At 40.8% G+C, this 16,223-nt stretch overlaps 1 protein-coding gene across 1 annotated transcript in view; it reads right to left on the bottom strand.

Annotated features, from left to right (window-relative positions):
• LOC145401168 (nephrin-like) overlaps positions 1-16,223 on the bottom strand; it is a 101,672-nt gene that overhangs the window by 48,542 nt on the left and 36,907 nt on the right. Inside the window, exons 9-17 of the mRNA XM_080273489.1 lie at positions 14,858-14,969; positions 13,171-13,346; positions 9,459-9,645; positions 8,839-8,951; positions 8,599-8,701; positions 7,270-7,421; positions 4,748-4,862; positions 1,698-1,843; positions 790-965 (exon numbers count right to left, since the gene is read on the bottom strand). Coding sequence (XP_080129615.1) covers positions 790-965; positions 1,698-1,843; positions 4,748-4,862; positions 7,270-7,421; positions 8,599-8,701; positions 8,839-8,951; positions 9,459-9,645; positions 13,171-13,346; positions 14,858-14,969 — 1,280 coding nt within the window. The remainder of the gene's footprint in view (positions 1-789; positions 966-1,697; positions 1,844-4,747; positions 4,863-7,269; positions 7,422-8,598; positions 8,702-8,838; positions 8,952-9,458; positions 9,646-13,170; positions 13,347-14,857; positions 14,970-16,223) is intronic.

Genomic DNA, 16,223 nt, shown 5'->3' with positions numbered 1-16,223 from the left:
GTGTAGAGTGGCTTGAAGGTAGCATTACATCGAATGACGATTCCTCCCTTTACATTTCCTCCTGCTTCTCGCCGTGTCTATCACAAACATATCTCATAATATTTACACGTACATGATTAAACAGTGACATACGAAACTACTGATTTATCTACTATATACCTTTGACAGGGGGAAATTCTTCTCCTTTTTTTTTTTTCTGTACAAAAACTCCTTTTCTACATCTTTCTACTCGCTACATAGCCCTCGACTTTTCAGCTAGTACATAAATTCGTCCTTCAAAGTCTCTCAGTATCCCATATATCTCTTTTTCTCATGAACAGTCTTGGAAAGATCTATACAATGTGAAGTTAAACATAATATACAGTAATACTAGAGCAGCCAAGGTGTTTACTTCTGTACCCTCGGGGCCCTCGGTCCGAAAAAAGTTTTAAAAGACTCCAAAATGGTCTTTTCATGATTTGAGTTAATATTCTTAAAAATATTTTGTAACGCATAAAAATTCTTAACGTGAGAATCTATATTACTATGAACCAGTCCCTATGAATCAACTGGGGAGAGGGGGATCTTAGGACGACACCAGTAACTGTTCCATAGGCTCAAGGGGGGCTGCAAAGGGCTAATTTCAAATCAGACCCTCATTAAGTCAGTACCTGACGTCAGTGAGTCAGTAGGTAACTCAGTGACACTGGGGCGGCCCCTGGGAGGGATCGGCAACCATGTGATGATAAAAAATATAAGCAAGCAGAAATAACCATCAATGGAGTTGGTCATCTTATAATCAGAACTGACCACTGGCTCATGGATGATGTATTTGTCGTCGTTATGAATGATGGTTCCGTCTTGTGACGTCCAGGTGAAAGATGGAGGTGGGTGAGCCTTCACATGACATGCAAGACGCCCATTCCCTCCCACCGACACCCAAGAGACCTTTCCTTCGTCCATCTCCCTAGATACACGTACACTCTCTGTTGGCGGGAGATAGTTATGCTGAACACATCGAATTCAAATGTCGGAAATTTATAATCATTTGTGAGGCTAATTACAATCTCTTATGGTTAGTAGTTCCATCAGCTGAGGTTTCTTTCAATTCATCAGTCCATCATACTGAACAATTTTCTCAACAATCATTACTTTACTCATATGTGCATTTACTGTTTAACCAAAACTGTAGAGCAGGCTCACTGCGATGATCTTGTTTACATGACCGTGATGCATGCACATTACATTGACTGGCAATAGCCTACAGTATAATGCTATATCAGAACACATTCTATTATCGTTAAGCTGGTAACTTAGCCCTTTTACAATATTACTATAATAATTTGTTCTTTTTTTTTTTTCTTGTTACTCTCAGACGATTTTGTACTGCTTAGGGGAGACATTTCACAGTTAAAGGGTAAACACAACGTTGTTGATCTGGTGTAGAACATAAGACCGTATTATTGAAACTCAGACTGTAAAAGTGCTGATGGAACTTTGTAAGCATACAGTATGGTGACCATAGAATACGTTTCGGCTTTCTGTACTGTTGCTTACTACACTCTGTAATATAGGATCCAAGCTGGTCACATCCAATAATCATATTGTTCCATAGATGTTCGTCAGTAATGAGAGGTTTTCCTACACTTTTGCTCATTCAGTTTTGATAGTACGGTCGCTAGTTTCTTTCAAGTAACAATAATCAGCTTGGTACTCACGCTTAACAATAAGCTTAGTTTCGACTGCGAGTGGTGTGTCAGAGGGGCTGGAGGCAGCCACACAGTGGTACACCCCAGAGTCCTCCGGCCTCACTGACGACATTACCAGCATGGCGGTACCCACACCTGACCCCAGCGTTCGATTCCTGGTAATAGTGGCAATTACATTAGTGACAATATTAGGAAAACAGTAAGAAGTTGATTACCAGTTCTGCGAAGCAGGATGGTTTCATTTTCGGCAACGCGCCGTACACCGTAGCACTAGACACAGATTGTGTGTGTGTGTGTGTGTGTGTGTGTGTGTGTAACTGAATGAAACTTACCATGCAGGTGAGTTAGCCAGATTCCTGGGAAGGCATTCCACAATACACAGTTTCCCTACCATGATTTTTAGAGGCAATCAGCCCCCCTGGCCAAAGTGAAATTTCACAGAAATAGTGAAAGAAGGGTGAATATGACTTTGATATCTCAGCACATGTTGTATAATAGACTCTCATCCGTAATGCGATATTTGGGGAACGTGACTCCCGGTGATTCTTGGGGGATCAGCTCTCCTCCAAAATTATAAACGATCAGAACTAGCAGGAAAGTGAGCACAAGGATTTCAACGAAATCGGCATACATATCGCAGGATTGGGTATGCAGATTTCGTTTTCTCTGAATACACTGGAAGAAACTGCACATCTACTTTATTTCATAACGAAAATTATTTCTTTTGTCACAGACATTAAGTCTCATCACTTCCCTTGTGCACAAGCAATGTATGGGGTGGGACTGCTGTAAGTTCACTGTCCTTGCAAACGTTGTGTAAACTCTCCGAGAAGTTTTGTAAGTGCACTACGAGTAGATGAAAGGTGGCCTAAATTGACCTGGTTCCATAAGTTGACAGACACTGCATAGTTTATCTGGATCCCTTGCTGAGTAATACTTCATGAACACCTACTATAGTGTCCTCGGCGGTTTAAGAAGCTTCGTAACAAGTCTTCGCTAGCGATTTATTGTGCAAAATTACACCTCAGCTTTCTTGTCTTTTGTATTTTTTAAATATCGTCATTTTTTGAATAAAAATCATACAAAGGATATTAAGCGTGTCATGTGCCGAAAAGAGAAGGTATGGAGGGACACTAGTCAAGAGTGAGAGGAGCGGAAATGAGTTATTTGAGAGGAGTATGTAATATAGACAGGCAGAAAGACTGACAAATTAGTATGTAAAGGAGTGTTGTGGTGTTGATGTGAATGTAACTGAAAGTGTGAAGAGATTACTTTCAGATAGTTTAACCGTGTGTAGAGGATGGGGAGTTAAAGACTCTAGAAGAGTGTACGTGAGTGGGGCAAAGGAGGAGAGTAGGAGGGCTAGACCAAGGATGGAGTGAAGAGATATATGAGAGACGGGGTGTAAATTGAAGGATATGTAGCGAAATGGCAGTGGGCAGGGCGACATGGAGGCGATTTGTTTGTGGCTACCCCTTACGGGCTTAAGGCGTGTGGTGCTAGATAGACAGTTGGATAGATAAGTAGATAGACAGATAGACACAGACAAACAGGTAGATAAATAATTAGACAGACAGATAGACAGGAAGAGGTGTTAGGAGCTTCAGCATGCTTGTCCTCAGTGGGTGGCCCGTGTGAAGGAAAAAAGGTCAGGAAATACCTAGCAAGATGTTTTCAACACGTACTAGGAGAAAAAACAGTTTTTGACTGGAAACCACACACACACACACACACACACACACACACACACACACACACACACACACACACACACACTCTCTCTCTCTCTCTCTCTCTCTCTCTCTCACACACACACACACACACACACACACACACACACACTCTCTTTCTCTCAGCAGTTACTTCCTACACATCTTATTTTGTACGGACGGTATACTCGTTAACCACAGTTATACTCATCACGTACCCCTGCTCCTGGCTGAAAGGGACCTGTAGCCAGGGCATCATATCAAAAGCAGACATGTTGCTGGCGGGTTTGAGCTTTTCTACACAGCACAAGCAACACTGGCATCACGAACTTTTCCTCGTTTAGTTTAACACAACTTCGTACAACCACCTTGGCACTAAGCAACAAGTTTTCATTCGGTGTGTAACCTTTGCTACAATTTCCCTGCAGTCAGGACAGTATTAGGCGTGAGCAGAAAATATGATTCAGGAGTGTACTTGGTGTGCCATCCTTTGCCTATGGGCTGATAGGTGCGAAACTCATAAATCAAATTAAAGGATTCCCTCCCTTTTAAACTTTTTAAAATACCCCCCAACTGCACATATTCTGCTGCTAGGTGTTAATGAGTTAAACAGAACCATATATGCACACTGACAGTTGTATTTATCGAGCTTTTCGAGTTACTGTTTCTACAGTCGTTCTATTATTATACTGTACACCTTCCACCTCAGCGGAAGGTATGTACTGTTGAATGCCGATATCTGAACAAAGTCGTGCCCCATGTCATCTTGACTGCATCTTTTACGTAAAACCGGCGACAAAACTCTGACTAGTATTTCGCCTCATGCAATTCTCACGTTCCTCTGCTAGCTAATATTCCTAACCTAAAAGAGGCTTGGCATTTTTCTCTACCCACTGACATGATGCGCCAGGGAAGAAAGTGACGGTCATATCCTAAGTGTCTGATAGACGCAGTAGAATAGTAGGCTAGCTTTTGTCCCTTACTGTACATTAAGCAGCAGCACTCCTCTCTAAAGCTATATAATGGCTCTTCACTGCTCAAAACAACCGTTGTATGTTATGACTGTCGTAGTCCCTCCTGATCCACAGCATGAATATTTTACATCCCCCATTTTATGGAAAAAGGATCTCTGTATATGAATTTATTATCAGAAGTTTGTTGAACATACAGAGTTTCTTTTTTTAATCACCCAATTTAATGACGATATTTTTATGAAGGCAAAAAAAAAAAAAAAAAATCCAGTATAGTATAGGAAAGACAGTCTAATATGCGGATGGTAGTGCTGAGTTTATTAAAGACTGGACAAGCTAACTTCCGTCTAGACTTGAGATGAAGAGAGAACTGACCCACCTGTAGATCCACATGAGATGAGGCACAGGTTCGCCCATAGCAGAGCACTTGATGATGACCCTTTCGCCGTCACTCACCACCACGCGCTCAGGGGCAGAAAAGTTCTCAGGACCATCTGTTGTGACGGCAAGGAACATACTATCACTCCATTTTGCTCTTAGTAGGAGGGTTGCTGCAGTTCTTATTCGAACAGTGTATCTTTTTACAGTCTGTGCAAATTCCCACACCATCTCAGTGTGCAATGTTGCCCTACCTCCAGTCTATCACGACACATTACATACCTCTACTTTTTTTTTTCATTCTTGTCAAAAGCTTCATTATTACATCGTACAGTTGCTTACTCCATTTACAGTTTTTGTCCTAATTGATGGTCTTAGCAAATTTACATATAATGTAAATAAATTATATGGGTGTCTTTTTTTTTTTTTTTTTGTCATATGAAAGTCATTAGGCTCAGTATTTGGAAGGAGGCTCGATCGTCTTCATTACCACTACATACTAGCGGAGGGAAGTTGAAGGATCCATCTCAGTACAGAGGCTGATATAATGGAGGTATTGCGATTTTATTGTTTGTAAAAACAGATTTGAAACAATAAGATGTTGTAACCTACATGCTGGACTGAGTGAACGTGAGCCGACCCAAATACGCTTTAATGTTTTTTTTTTTTTTTTTTCTTACGATGGTCACCTTTATATCACTACATTAGCGATGTCTCTCTTGTTCTTTGTGTGCTTAGGTTCTTTCCATGTGTCCCTTATACTTTGTTCTTCACTGATAGCAAGCCTCACTTAATTGTAAGAATTTTATGTATCTATCTTTACTGAATTATTAAAATTTTTGTGTGGTAACAGATTTTACCTGTCAGATTGACGTCTGACCATGGCAGCTAACCTCCTACAAAAATAGGGTTGCGTGCGACTTATACCGTCTCTGACCTCTTGTGCTCTATATTTCAGTTTTTATAAGGTTATACCCTATGTGCTATGGGATATGTATAGTACAGTGTGTATGAGTGCATGAACCAGAGCTTCAGTTATAGTGGTTATCACTGGTGGTAGGTAGAAAAGTACTGTGGATCATAAAAGTATCGGTGCACAATATGCATGAAACATGTGGAACCACAGAACGAAGGTCACTGAAATATTACTGTCCGACCTACCATACGTTGGTAGCCCTGTTGTCGGGAGGTGTCATATATCGCCAACTAGTAATATAATCTTGCAAACACATAGGCAATGTTATGTTTGTATAAAGACTTTGTTCATACACAATGAGACGTTGGTAAACATCAGCAGTTGTTCGACTGTTTTCGGTAGGCATCGGAACATCTGTGCACAGGTGATTTTGTGACTCATAGTAAATCATACACTCACTTTATTTTATTATTATTATTTTTTTAAATGCAAGGAAGAAGGAACGAAAGGCCAGGAGCCCACAAATTTTTCCCTCCAATGAAAAACGAAAATAAGATAACAGAGAGCCAAATTCAAGATCCGTCAAGATCCGTCCATTTCGAGATGCCTGGACACATTGTTTGAAAGACTGGAGATCATAGGCAGTAGGAAATACAGAGGGAGACAGTTCCAGAGTTGACCTGTTGCACACATGAAGGGCTGGAAGTGACGGTTAACTCTTGCGTTAGAGAGTTGGACAGAAAAGGAATGAAAGTTTGTTGCTTGACGTGTGCTACGCGTCCGCCGTACTGGTGGCGGGAATAGCGGGATGCAAACAGACAGTTAAGAGAAGCAGTGACCACTGAAGTACCGATAGAAAAGAGAAAAAGATGCAACAGTGTGGCGACGAGACAGAGGTTGAAGGAAGCCAGTAAGAAGAGGAGAGTTAATGGGACGAAAAGCCATTGACTCCACCCTGTTGAGAAGAGCTGTATGTGGTGAGCCTCCATACAGTTTAGTGGTAACTCTCTCTCTCTCTCTCTCTCTCTCTCTCGTAATCGTGAGGTTGCGAGTTCGCGTCCCGTCCGGTGGCTGCTGCGCTGGGAGGGGTAGCGCTCTCCTGTAACCCTAGCAGGGCTATATGATCTGATGAGGTCTAGCTCGGGGATTAATCCCTTACGCTCTCTCTTTCTCTCTCTCTCCTGATGACTCTGCACTGAGTGACAGGGGATATTGTTTTCTGTATCTCCGGAAATCATATCCTATGCTGGGTGGTAACCATATAACCAAAAGCCAGGTGATTTTAGTGAGTCAAGACGCTCCAGCCGGATGGAGCCTGTGTGGGTCCCGTATGAGGGATGGCTGGGGCTTCTTGCTCCCGTAATGTCATCCAGGGGCAGGCAAGGGTGGCCGGCACTGCCTTAAATGTTGGGACTGAGTAGCCTAGCTCCGCCCCAGCGATCCCATTTATATGAGTCAAAATAGGATTGGATGTTGGTGTTACTGTTGTTGTTGCTGTACACACATTCATGTAGCTTAAGCGTACACGCACATACACTATAAAACTATATTAAGGCATGCTGAGCCTCAAGTTTTTAGAGTGTGTTAATTTCCACATTAGGACGTACACTGGACGTTGAGAAAGAATGTTGTGTTGATGGCGCCCCTGCCCGTGTATGCACTGATGGTGTAGTTGCCCGTCATGCTCCTGTCAGCAGGACCCAGACTCAACGTCCCTCCCGCAGCAACCAGTGTTTCCAGCCCTCGCCGCCACCAGTACCTGTCGGTAAGGATACGTTATAACTTTAACGTGCCCTTAAACTGCCATCTCTCCATCATGAATGCTGAGCTGTAACAAGAGATTAACACTAGAATATGGTGCTGGTAACGAAAAAGTGCTATGAAAAGGATGTAATGGAGAATTGTTGTCTTATTATTCTACTGAGCTACAGGAAATAAGGTGCAAAGGGACGAACATCTCTGACGAGTTAAAGTGGACGAACTATAGCTTAGGTAGTACGTGACAGGAATGAGGCTGCATTGGTTGAGTTAAATCCTTCACTAGAAGGGGGAAATTCTCATATTAGCTTTACTACCTTCATGCGATTTTAATGAGATTTGGGGGGATTTATTCACACTAGAGGGGTTGGAGAGCCTTCATTAATCCCTTCAGAGTAAGAAATCCTCCCTTAGTTGAATAAAAATCGTGTGGTTGTAGTTTGGATAAGATTAATATTATATCATCGTGCTGAAAGTGTCTTATATGTATCTAATAGTTCCTGTATCTTTTATGGTTAAGTGCTCTGAGGTCTAATAAGGGATACTTATACGATGGAACTCAGTTATCTTCGTCTTTAATCCCTTCACCTCAATGACGTACTCTGTATTTCATCGTCTAACTCCACACAAGACTAATCAGCTCAAGATAGACGCCTCCGGTTGAAGAGATTAAAAACTTCTCCATTAACCTCATAAGGATGATGGAGCACTTTATATTTCAGGTTGGCTAACCCTAGGAAACGTCATCCAGATCAGGAAAGAACTCGCGATTGAAGGAATTAAGGGATGGATACTTACAATTTATATGTATTTTTATCAGAAAAGAGATGGTTTGGTTATGTGGAGACGAAGGAGAGTGAGAGACTGATGAGGAGAGTGCATGTGAGTGGGGTGGAGGGGGGAGAGGGAGGGGGGATGGTGAGACAGAGGATGAAATGGAGGGATGGAGTAGAGAGGCATTTGAGTGAGGGGGGTGTAAGCTGGGGAGATGACAGCGAAATGGCATGGAACAGGGCGACATGGAGGCGATTTGTCTGTGACCGCCTCTTATACGGGATTAAGACGTTTGGCTATAGACAGATAGATAGATAGATAGATAGACAGGTAAATGGAAATGCATTTACTAGCGAATGGCTAAACATGCTTGGGCAGTCAGTCACCTGCAAGTTGTGCCATACCTAACAGGACCGGGGTTGGCCGTAGCTGTAGCGGTGATGACCACATCAGAACCCTCCCACACATCCACCTGAGGCTCAGGCTTGCTCTGCCACACTGGAGCATCTGATACCCATGAACACACATAAATTAGAAAAGTAAATAACCAGAAAAAAGGATAATTATGAAGACACATAAAAACAGTTAAAGACTACGGTACTTAATGAAATTCAATAATCAGGTAACTCAAGCACTACACATACGTAGGACTCTGAGGATGACTTCCTTTTGGAGTGGGGAGGCAAGGCCGTTGTCAGCGTTACACTGGAATGTCCTCTCATTATCCTTTGGAGTCACTCTCAGCTGCAACTCTGACCTGAAAGTGGACTAAAACTTAAAATTATGGTAATGATTGCCATGTTATCACTTTCAGGATAATAAGGTGCTGTTCGATATATATATATATTTTTTCTGATTTAAATCGGTTCGAGTATATGTGGCATCCATAAATGCTGTTTTTAGACTATAGTCCATATGGCATCCATAGATACTGTTTTAGATTAGAGCACATTGCTTCTAAAGCTTTCAGTCTGAACCTTCTTTTCATCCAAATGAAAAGCTGGCCCTGTAAAGAGTACTGATCTCACGACTGATTTAAATGATCTAAACTGAGAATGTCATTATTATTTTGCGAGACTATAATGAAAATCGTCCAGTTAATAAAATAACAATACAAAGTCAATTTTCCTATGTAATATCGTATCTGACAAGGAATGACAGTATGTTTGTTATATATCCATCACTATAACTACCAATTTCAGACAGATTGGTGACAAACATTTCATTGAAATTTTGTCTTTTTCTTCAAAAAATGTTGTATTACCTTGTACTAAAGCCTCCAAAAGCAGCAGGTGCGACGTGAGTGTTTGAGATGGGTAGTTCGGAGCCGAGAGATGTCCATGTGAGGTTGACAGCAGGGTGGCTGGACGACGTACGACATTTGAGGCTGACCAGTGAACCTTCTTCAGCTGGGTTGGGAGTTGCTGATACCGATATGTCACGCGGACCGACTGAAGAATGACAGTGAGGCGTAAGCTGGATCCTAGGTCGTGTGGTGCAGTATTTCATTGTTAGGAAATACAGTCAACCATTAATAATTAAATGTACAACAGACAGCAAACATACTGTACAGTGGCAATCAGTTTTGTCACTATGGTTGTTGCTGTGCAGTATTGTCATATGATAATGAATAAAGAGTCCATTGTCAGGGTAGCGTCAACAAACATTATTTCTCATGCTGACTGATTTCTTCAGACAAACATACTTGAGGACCAAGAAAGTAGAAAAAGTCTTAAAAAAGAGACACCTTCAATATCCCATATAACTTATTTATGGCTCCATCCTTCCCTCCCCCTACATAGTCCCGTGAGCTGCTTGAACATCATGGTCTGGCGACATCCTGACAAAGCGGAGGTTTAGCCACAAGCCACAATATTTTTATTTTCGTAGTTCGGATGTTTGTTTTGTGTTTTAACCTTCCTGTTTATTCCTAGTCCTGACGTTGCTCTGTGTATGCTTTTTCACTGGAGTGTTCCCTGTTCATCTCCAGTGGTTCCTGTTCTGATCTCACCTGGTTAATAGTAGAGTAGGCCTGTCCTTGTTTCATTTAAGAATCCAGTTTACGCTAAGAACCCCTGGTTCCAAGACCGCATATTTTTTCAAGCTATTTTTTTTTTTTTTTTTTTTTTTTTACTGAAGAACTATATTACCTTAAGAATTATGCCAATGTTCCTCCTCTGTAAGCTTATAAAATGTTAGAATCTGCCTTTTGGATGGATGTTTGAGCTTGGTTTAGACCTCATCACTATTTACGTCCCGTGCAACTACATAAGCACTGCCTCTGATAACACCACTTAACTTCAAAAGCGGCACTACTGCTTTGATCGCTAATCACTTCAGCAATTAGTGAGACCATCGCAATCCCTAATAATGGCGCTAATTTTTCCTACATACTTAACTAACCTAGATTTATTGTCGTAAACAATATTTGTGTTTATGATTAACTAAATGGGCGCAAATATGGGAACTAAAATGGGCTTTGCAAAATTTTGAATGTGATGTAAGGTAACCTTTCTTTCGTCATTTCTTAGTCTCTCTCTCTCTCTCTCTCTCTCTCTCTCTCTCTCTCTCTCTCTCTCGTGTGACCTTTCAAGGAGAAAAATGTCACCTTAGCTCCCTTGTAAAATTCACTTCCAAGAGACTGGGCGTACTAAGCCGACACCATACTTTATTTATCCCCTCACAGCCTCATTTTATGCAGGTGTCTTATTCGCTCCTGTGTGGGGTAAAAGTCTCACATGTGAGGAGGGGAAGGATGTAGCTCTTATAAACAGGGTTGAGTCAGAGGCTTTTTGCCTCGTCATTTCTCCTCTTACTGATTCTCTTCACCATTTCCGTCTTCATCGCAGTGTTGCGTCTTTATTCTTGTGCTGTCGCTATTTCAATTGTCACGGCTTTTCTGAAATGTCTACTTGCCTTCCTTCTGTATTAAGGCCAGTGCGTGGCACCCATTTGGTAACACACTCTCGCACCTTATCTGTCCAGCTTTCTAATACAAGAGTTAACTGATACACTCAATCCTTCATATATGAAACAGATCAACTCTGGAACTGTCTTCCTCAGTGCGTAACTCCTCCTGCCCCTGACGCCCAATCTTTTAAACGCAGTGTCCAGGCGTCTCGAAGCGAATGGATTTTTTGTATTGTTTTTCTTAGAGAGAACGACACGTAGATTTTCAGCCTCGGCTTTTCTTTTTTTCATTAAAAATGATTAGATTTAGTGGTATAGAAGAAAAATAAATTGAAGACGAGGAAGTGAGATTACAGTGTGAAGGTACAGAAGTATATAATGAAGTGGTGTGAGTGCAAGGAACTTTCTGTGGGAAGTGCCAGAGGGAAATACGTACGAGGCAGAAAGTAAGGTCAAAACAAGTGTCAGCTCCTTCAGTCAGATGATGCATTATATATTTTGTTCTTGCTACCTTCTGCCAATTTTGTTCAGTCTGAGTAAGATTCTAGGAACTGGAGGAGTTGATATACCCGATTTTTTTTTTTTTCATTCGATGGAACTAAACTCTCGCAACTAAAATACTATGTGGTGGTTGCATGAAATTCGATGAGCTTCTATTATGAGGTAGTAATAAGTCTCCTTGGTTACTGGGTGAATCGATTCTTTAGTGACTAGTCTGACTGTATATGGCCATTAGCCGGCTGAAAAGGGTTTGGAATCTCTGTCAGTTTAGGGTAAATGCCCTATACAGATCCTCCCTTGGTTGAATAAAATATTTTCATGACTAACTAATTTTAGTGAAAGTATGTCATGGGACTAAAAGAGTTAAGGAAAGGAGACTGGAGATGGTGATATGTGGCAAGTGGTGGAGCAATTTCACAGCTGACATGTACTCGTACAGATGATGCTTTGGAGAACAGAATTTTTGCAGACAATTTCAGGGTCTTGTGAATATCTTTGAGTGGCGAGATGTGAAAGTAAATGCAGACTAGAGTAAGTTTATAGCTGCTGAGAGATGAGGTACTCACAGCAAGAAGTATTAGTGAATGGAGCGTGACTCGACTTGGCGAAAGATTTAAGAGCGAGTACTTCGATTCAGTGACCGAAAAGAAATAAAATATGCGAAGAATCTGAAGAGTACAGTCTCTCAGGGAAGAAAATTTTCTGGTGCTATGATGATACAAATCAGAGGACAGTCTCAACCGGAAATACTTCTCTTCGATACTGGATCTCCTTGAGTCGAAACATATAGACGCTGTTATTGCTTAAATGCTGCCACAGTGACACTTAATGGTATTTATATCAAAATAGCTAAAAATGTACTTCTGAAAAGAGCATATTTGGCAATCTGAAAAAGAAGTTATTTCTTATTATCTTGTATACAGTATGAAGAATCAAACTAATATAAATATGTGAATATGATTTTAGGACAGTACAATTACGTGATCGTATTTTACAAAGCTTAATCAGTGAAGGTTAAAGGTAAAGATGGGAGCATAAACCATGAGGCACTTAGCCGCTGCGCTCATCTCCGTAACATAGGCCTTTGTAGCGGGTTATTCACCCAGCAACCCAGGATACAAGGCCACTGCATCATCCAGGTCACCACAGTTACCTCCCCTAGGTACTCATTTTACCAAACAACCCACAAAGGGTCGATGAACACCTGAGTTAAGTGGCCCCAGCTGCCCGCACCAGGATTCAAATCCTGGCGCTAACGGGCCGGCACTTAGCAGTCAGCAATGCTAACTACTCAGCCACCGCGGGGTATGTACAGTACAAGACTATTTCATGCACTAGCTTGTATGAAGATGTTTTCGCTTAAGAATGTTTAAAACATCATTCTGGTAAGTTACTGGAAGCAAATGATTGAATGGTCAGATAATTTATGTACAAATATGATCACACAACACTATATAACATTACAATGATTCCTTAGTGCCTGTTAGCTTTTAAACTCTGCTCTTCAGCCTAAGAACTATATATCGTCAGTCTAGATATCTTTGTATACGTATGTGAATTCTTACACAGGACAGACAGTCTTGTTGTGGTGACCTTAGATTTCCTGGCGGCCTGGCTGCTGACCTCACACTTGACCTCCGCCCCGTTGTCTGCTGGTGTCACCCTCACTTGGCTGCGGCCACGAGTTATGTTGCCCTCAGTCTTCATGGTCGTTGCCATTGCTTGACCATTTTTATAGATCCTGTATCAGAAGATGAAGGCTTAGGATTAATGCCTACTCATTGCATGAAGGTTGTTAAAGTATAAATGATCAGAATTTCTAAAGTCCCAATCTTCCAGTAGAATACGACTTACAATAGCCAGTTTTGCATACATATTCTCAGTTGCACTGATGGGTAAACAAGGACATGCTGGAAACAAACTTTGTCCAAAAGTCTGATGGAATGATCATATTGGAAGTAAATATAGACTTGCTTTCAAAACAATTATTGTTGGTCGAAAGTTTTCAAAAGGCAGTCTAAATTTTAGGCTATGATATGCATAATGTGACCTGTTCTCGACGTGCGCTAGAATTAGGAATGGGTTCGCATGGACTGACTTCAAAATTAGTACTGTACATCGTTCACAATGCTCCTGGGTTTGCAGAAAATATTATACTTTAGAAAATACATAGATAGACAGACAGATAGATTAGATAAATAGATAGACAGATACAGATAGATGGATAGTTAGATTGGGAGATAGACACACTAGATTAGATAGTTAATGGAAATAAATCGAAAATAGAACAGTTGAAATTAAATAACTCATTAAAGAAAGTTGAAGCCAATGAATCACATTAACTTGAAAAAGAATTATCTACATATAGTTCATATATTTTGTCAGTATAATGTCCTGCACAGTTTTCTATATGTGTCTGCTTCTGGACAGTGACAGTCGTCCCCAGAGGTCAAGTTGTCCTCCTAATTGTCTCCCACCTTCACATGTCTCCATTTCGGCAGCAGCACCCACCGTCCCATTCTGGACTGGTATAACTGCATTATCCGAGATTTTTTTTTTTTTTTTTTTTTTTTAATGAAATATAAGTAGGTTTTGTTAAACATTACTAGAGTCAGTTCTAGAAGAAAAAAAAATATCATACTATTCCCTGCCCCTGTCTGAGATTGATCTCACTCCCTTAAGGACAACAAACTTCTCTGCCCACTTAACCATGAAGTCACCAGAAATAATAAAATAAGTGATACTTTGTATGGCGGCAGGCATGATGCAAGTGCTGGATTTAGATGTATGTCAAATTTCTTGCTTGTCTGCTTTGACTTTTTCCTGAAATTCTTTTCCTGCTGTTATATGTAGGTATCATTTCACTATAGGAATCATCTTCGTGAAAAGCGTTTTTGAAAACAGGAAGGAAGAGGTCAACATCACTTGTGTTGTGTCTAGTGTACTGCATCAATGTGATGTAGTTGTTGAAAAAAGATATTGTATGGAGGGTAGACTCTTGCACTGCTATATAGATGTGTGTGTGTGTGTGTGTGTGTGTGTGTGGTGAGTTTAACCTCTTAACTACGGTGACGTCTATCACTAAGTATAGAAAAAATATTTCGAGCTAGAGGAAGTAGATACAGCCTCTGTAAATTTCTTCGGTAAGAGAGGCCTTTTCTAATTTGAATATAATCGTCTGGAAGTGGCTAGATAACCCAATGAAATACATCAGATAATTCAAAGAAGTAAACAACGATCATACTGTATTACCTGATAGTGGCATCTGAATGAACCCCAGAACTAGCACACTGAAGCTCCACTGACGATCCCGACACCACCTCCCTCATCACCTCCCCTTCTAGCACTGGGGACCCCGCCTCTTCTGTGGGCAAGTGGATGAAGAAAAGTGGAGTGGGAAGGCATGGGAACAGGGAGCAATGGAGAAAAATTAGGGACTGGATGAAAGCAGGGTACACAGTAGGAATAAGGGAGAAATGTAAGGTAAAAGGAGGATTTCTCAACAGGATTATGTTAGATGCATAGAACGATCTGACTGGTTGCTCTACAAAATTAATTAAAGTGAGGCATAGCATAAAGGATGACTGTATTTTATTAAAGACAATGTACAGTTCCAATATAATTTCTCTATTTTAGTGGAACGACTATGACAGTTTTTCGTAATATTTTGAATAGTTGTTGAACTCCGGAGACTGCATTGGTGGGTTTCAAAACTGCCTCGTTGCCTATCATTATAAAGGGAATCGATAAATTCTTTACGTTTGCAGGTGTACAACAGGGACGCAAAATGACTAGAGCTCAGTCCTCTGCTCATGACAGTATGACAGTAATAAGGCGTGTTTCATGTCACATTACTGCCTAGAATCCCACTTTTCTTCTAAACTCCTTTCCTACTTCCACTTTAACCACTTCTTCCTTTTTTTTTTCTTTTTTTTTTTTTCCAACTGCACTTACACCTAAATCCCGCCAAGCTGTTCCTCCCTTTTTTCGTATATTTGCTCACCGCATATAGATTTAGTGTTTTTACCCAAACACTCTGTATGCATTCCACAATCTTTCTAAGGCCTATTTGTTCCCCATTCGACCTTAACTTGTCCACTGCCTATCGTTTATGTTTATTTATCACTTCTTCGTTTCTCTGCTTTTCCACTTTCACCCATTCATTCAGAGTACTCATCTAATCAGTTTGGCTCCAAATTTTCCCAGTTTCTCCTTGCATACCATTTACGAAATTTACTATGATAAAGGGGAAATTATACGCAGTACTTAATTGGTATTGTAAAGAATATGGCACTGATTAGAAGAAGCAGACAAATGCAGTCTTGACGCGGCATTTACTCCGTAGCTGTCTATGGTTATTTACTGATTTAAAGGAGATGGATGTTAGAGCCTGATAAGAACGACCTAAGATGTAATTTATGGAGTAAAGGGAAGAAAAACAAAAGTGATGAGCTGGAAAGTATAGCAACACACTTTCTGAAGCTTAATTTTTGGATGGCATAAGATATTCATGGAAATAAGACAACGTTGATTGCTAACATTTTTCTTAAGTGTTGATCGTGTTCTAGAATAGTTACACAAGTCATGTACTTAAAAAAAAAATTAAAGTCAGGCGCAC

Source organism: Coenobita brevimanus, chromosome 6 (assembly GCF_032717465.1).
Source record: "Coenobita brevimanus isolate Jiangsu-jjx chromosome 6, ASM3271746v2, whole genome shotgun sequence".
NCBI classification, from domain to species: domain Eukaryota; kingdom Metazoa; phylum Arthropoda; class Malacostraca; order Decapoda; family Coenobitidae; genus Coenobita; species Coenobita brevimanus.
The sequence above is the reverse complement of the archived record's forward strand: the minus strand, read 5'-3'. Positions and strand labels throughout refer to the sequence as shown.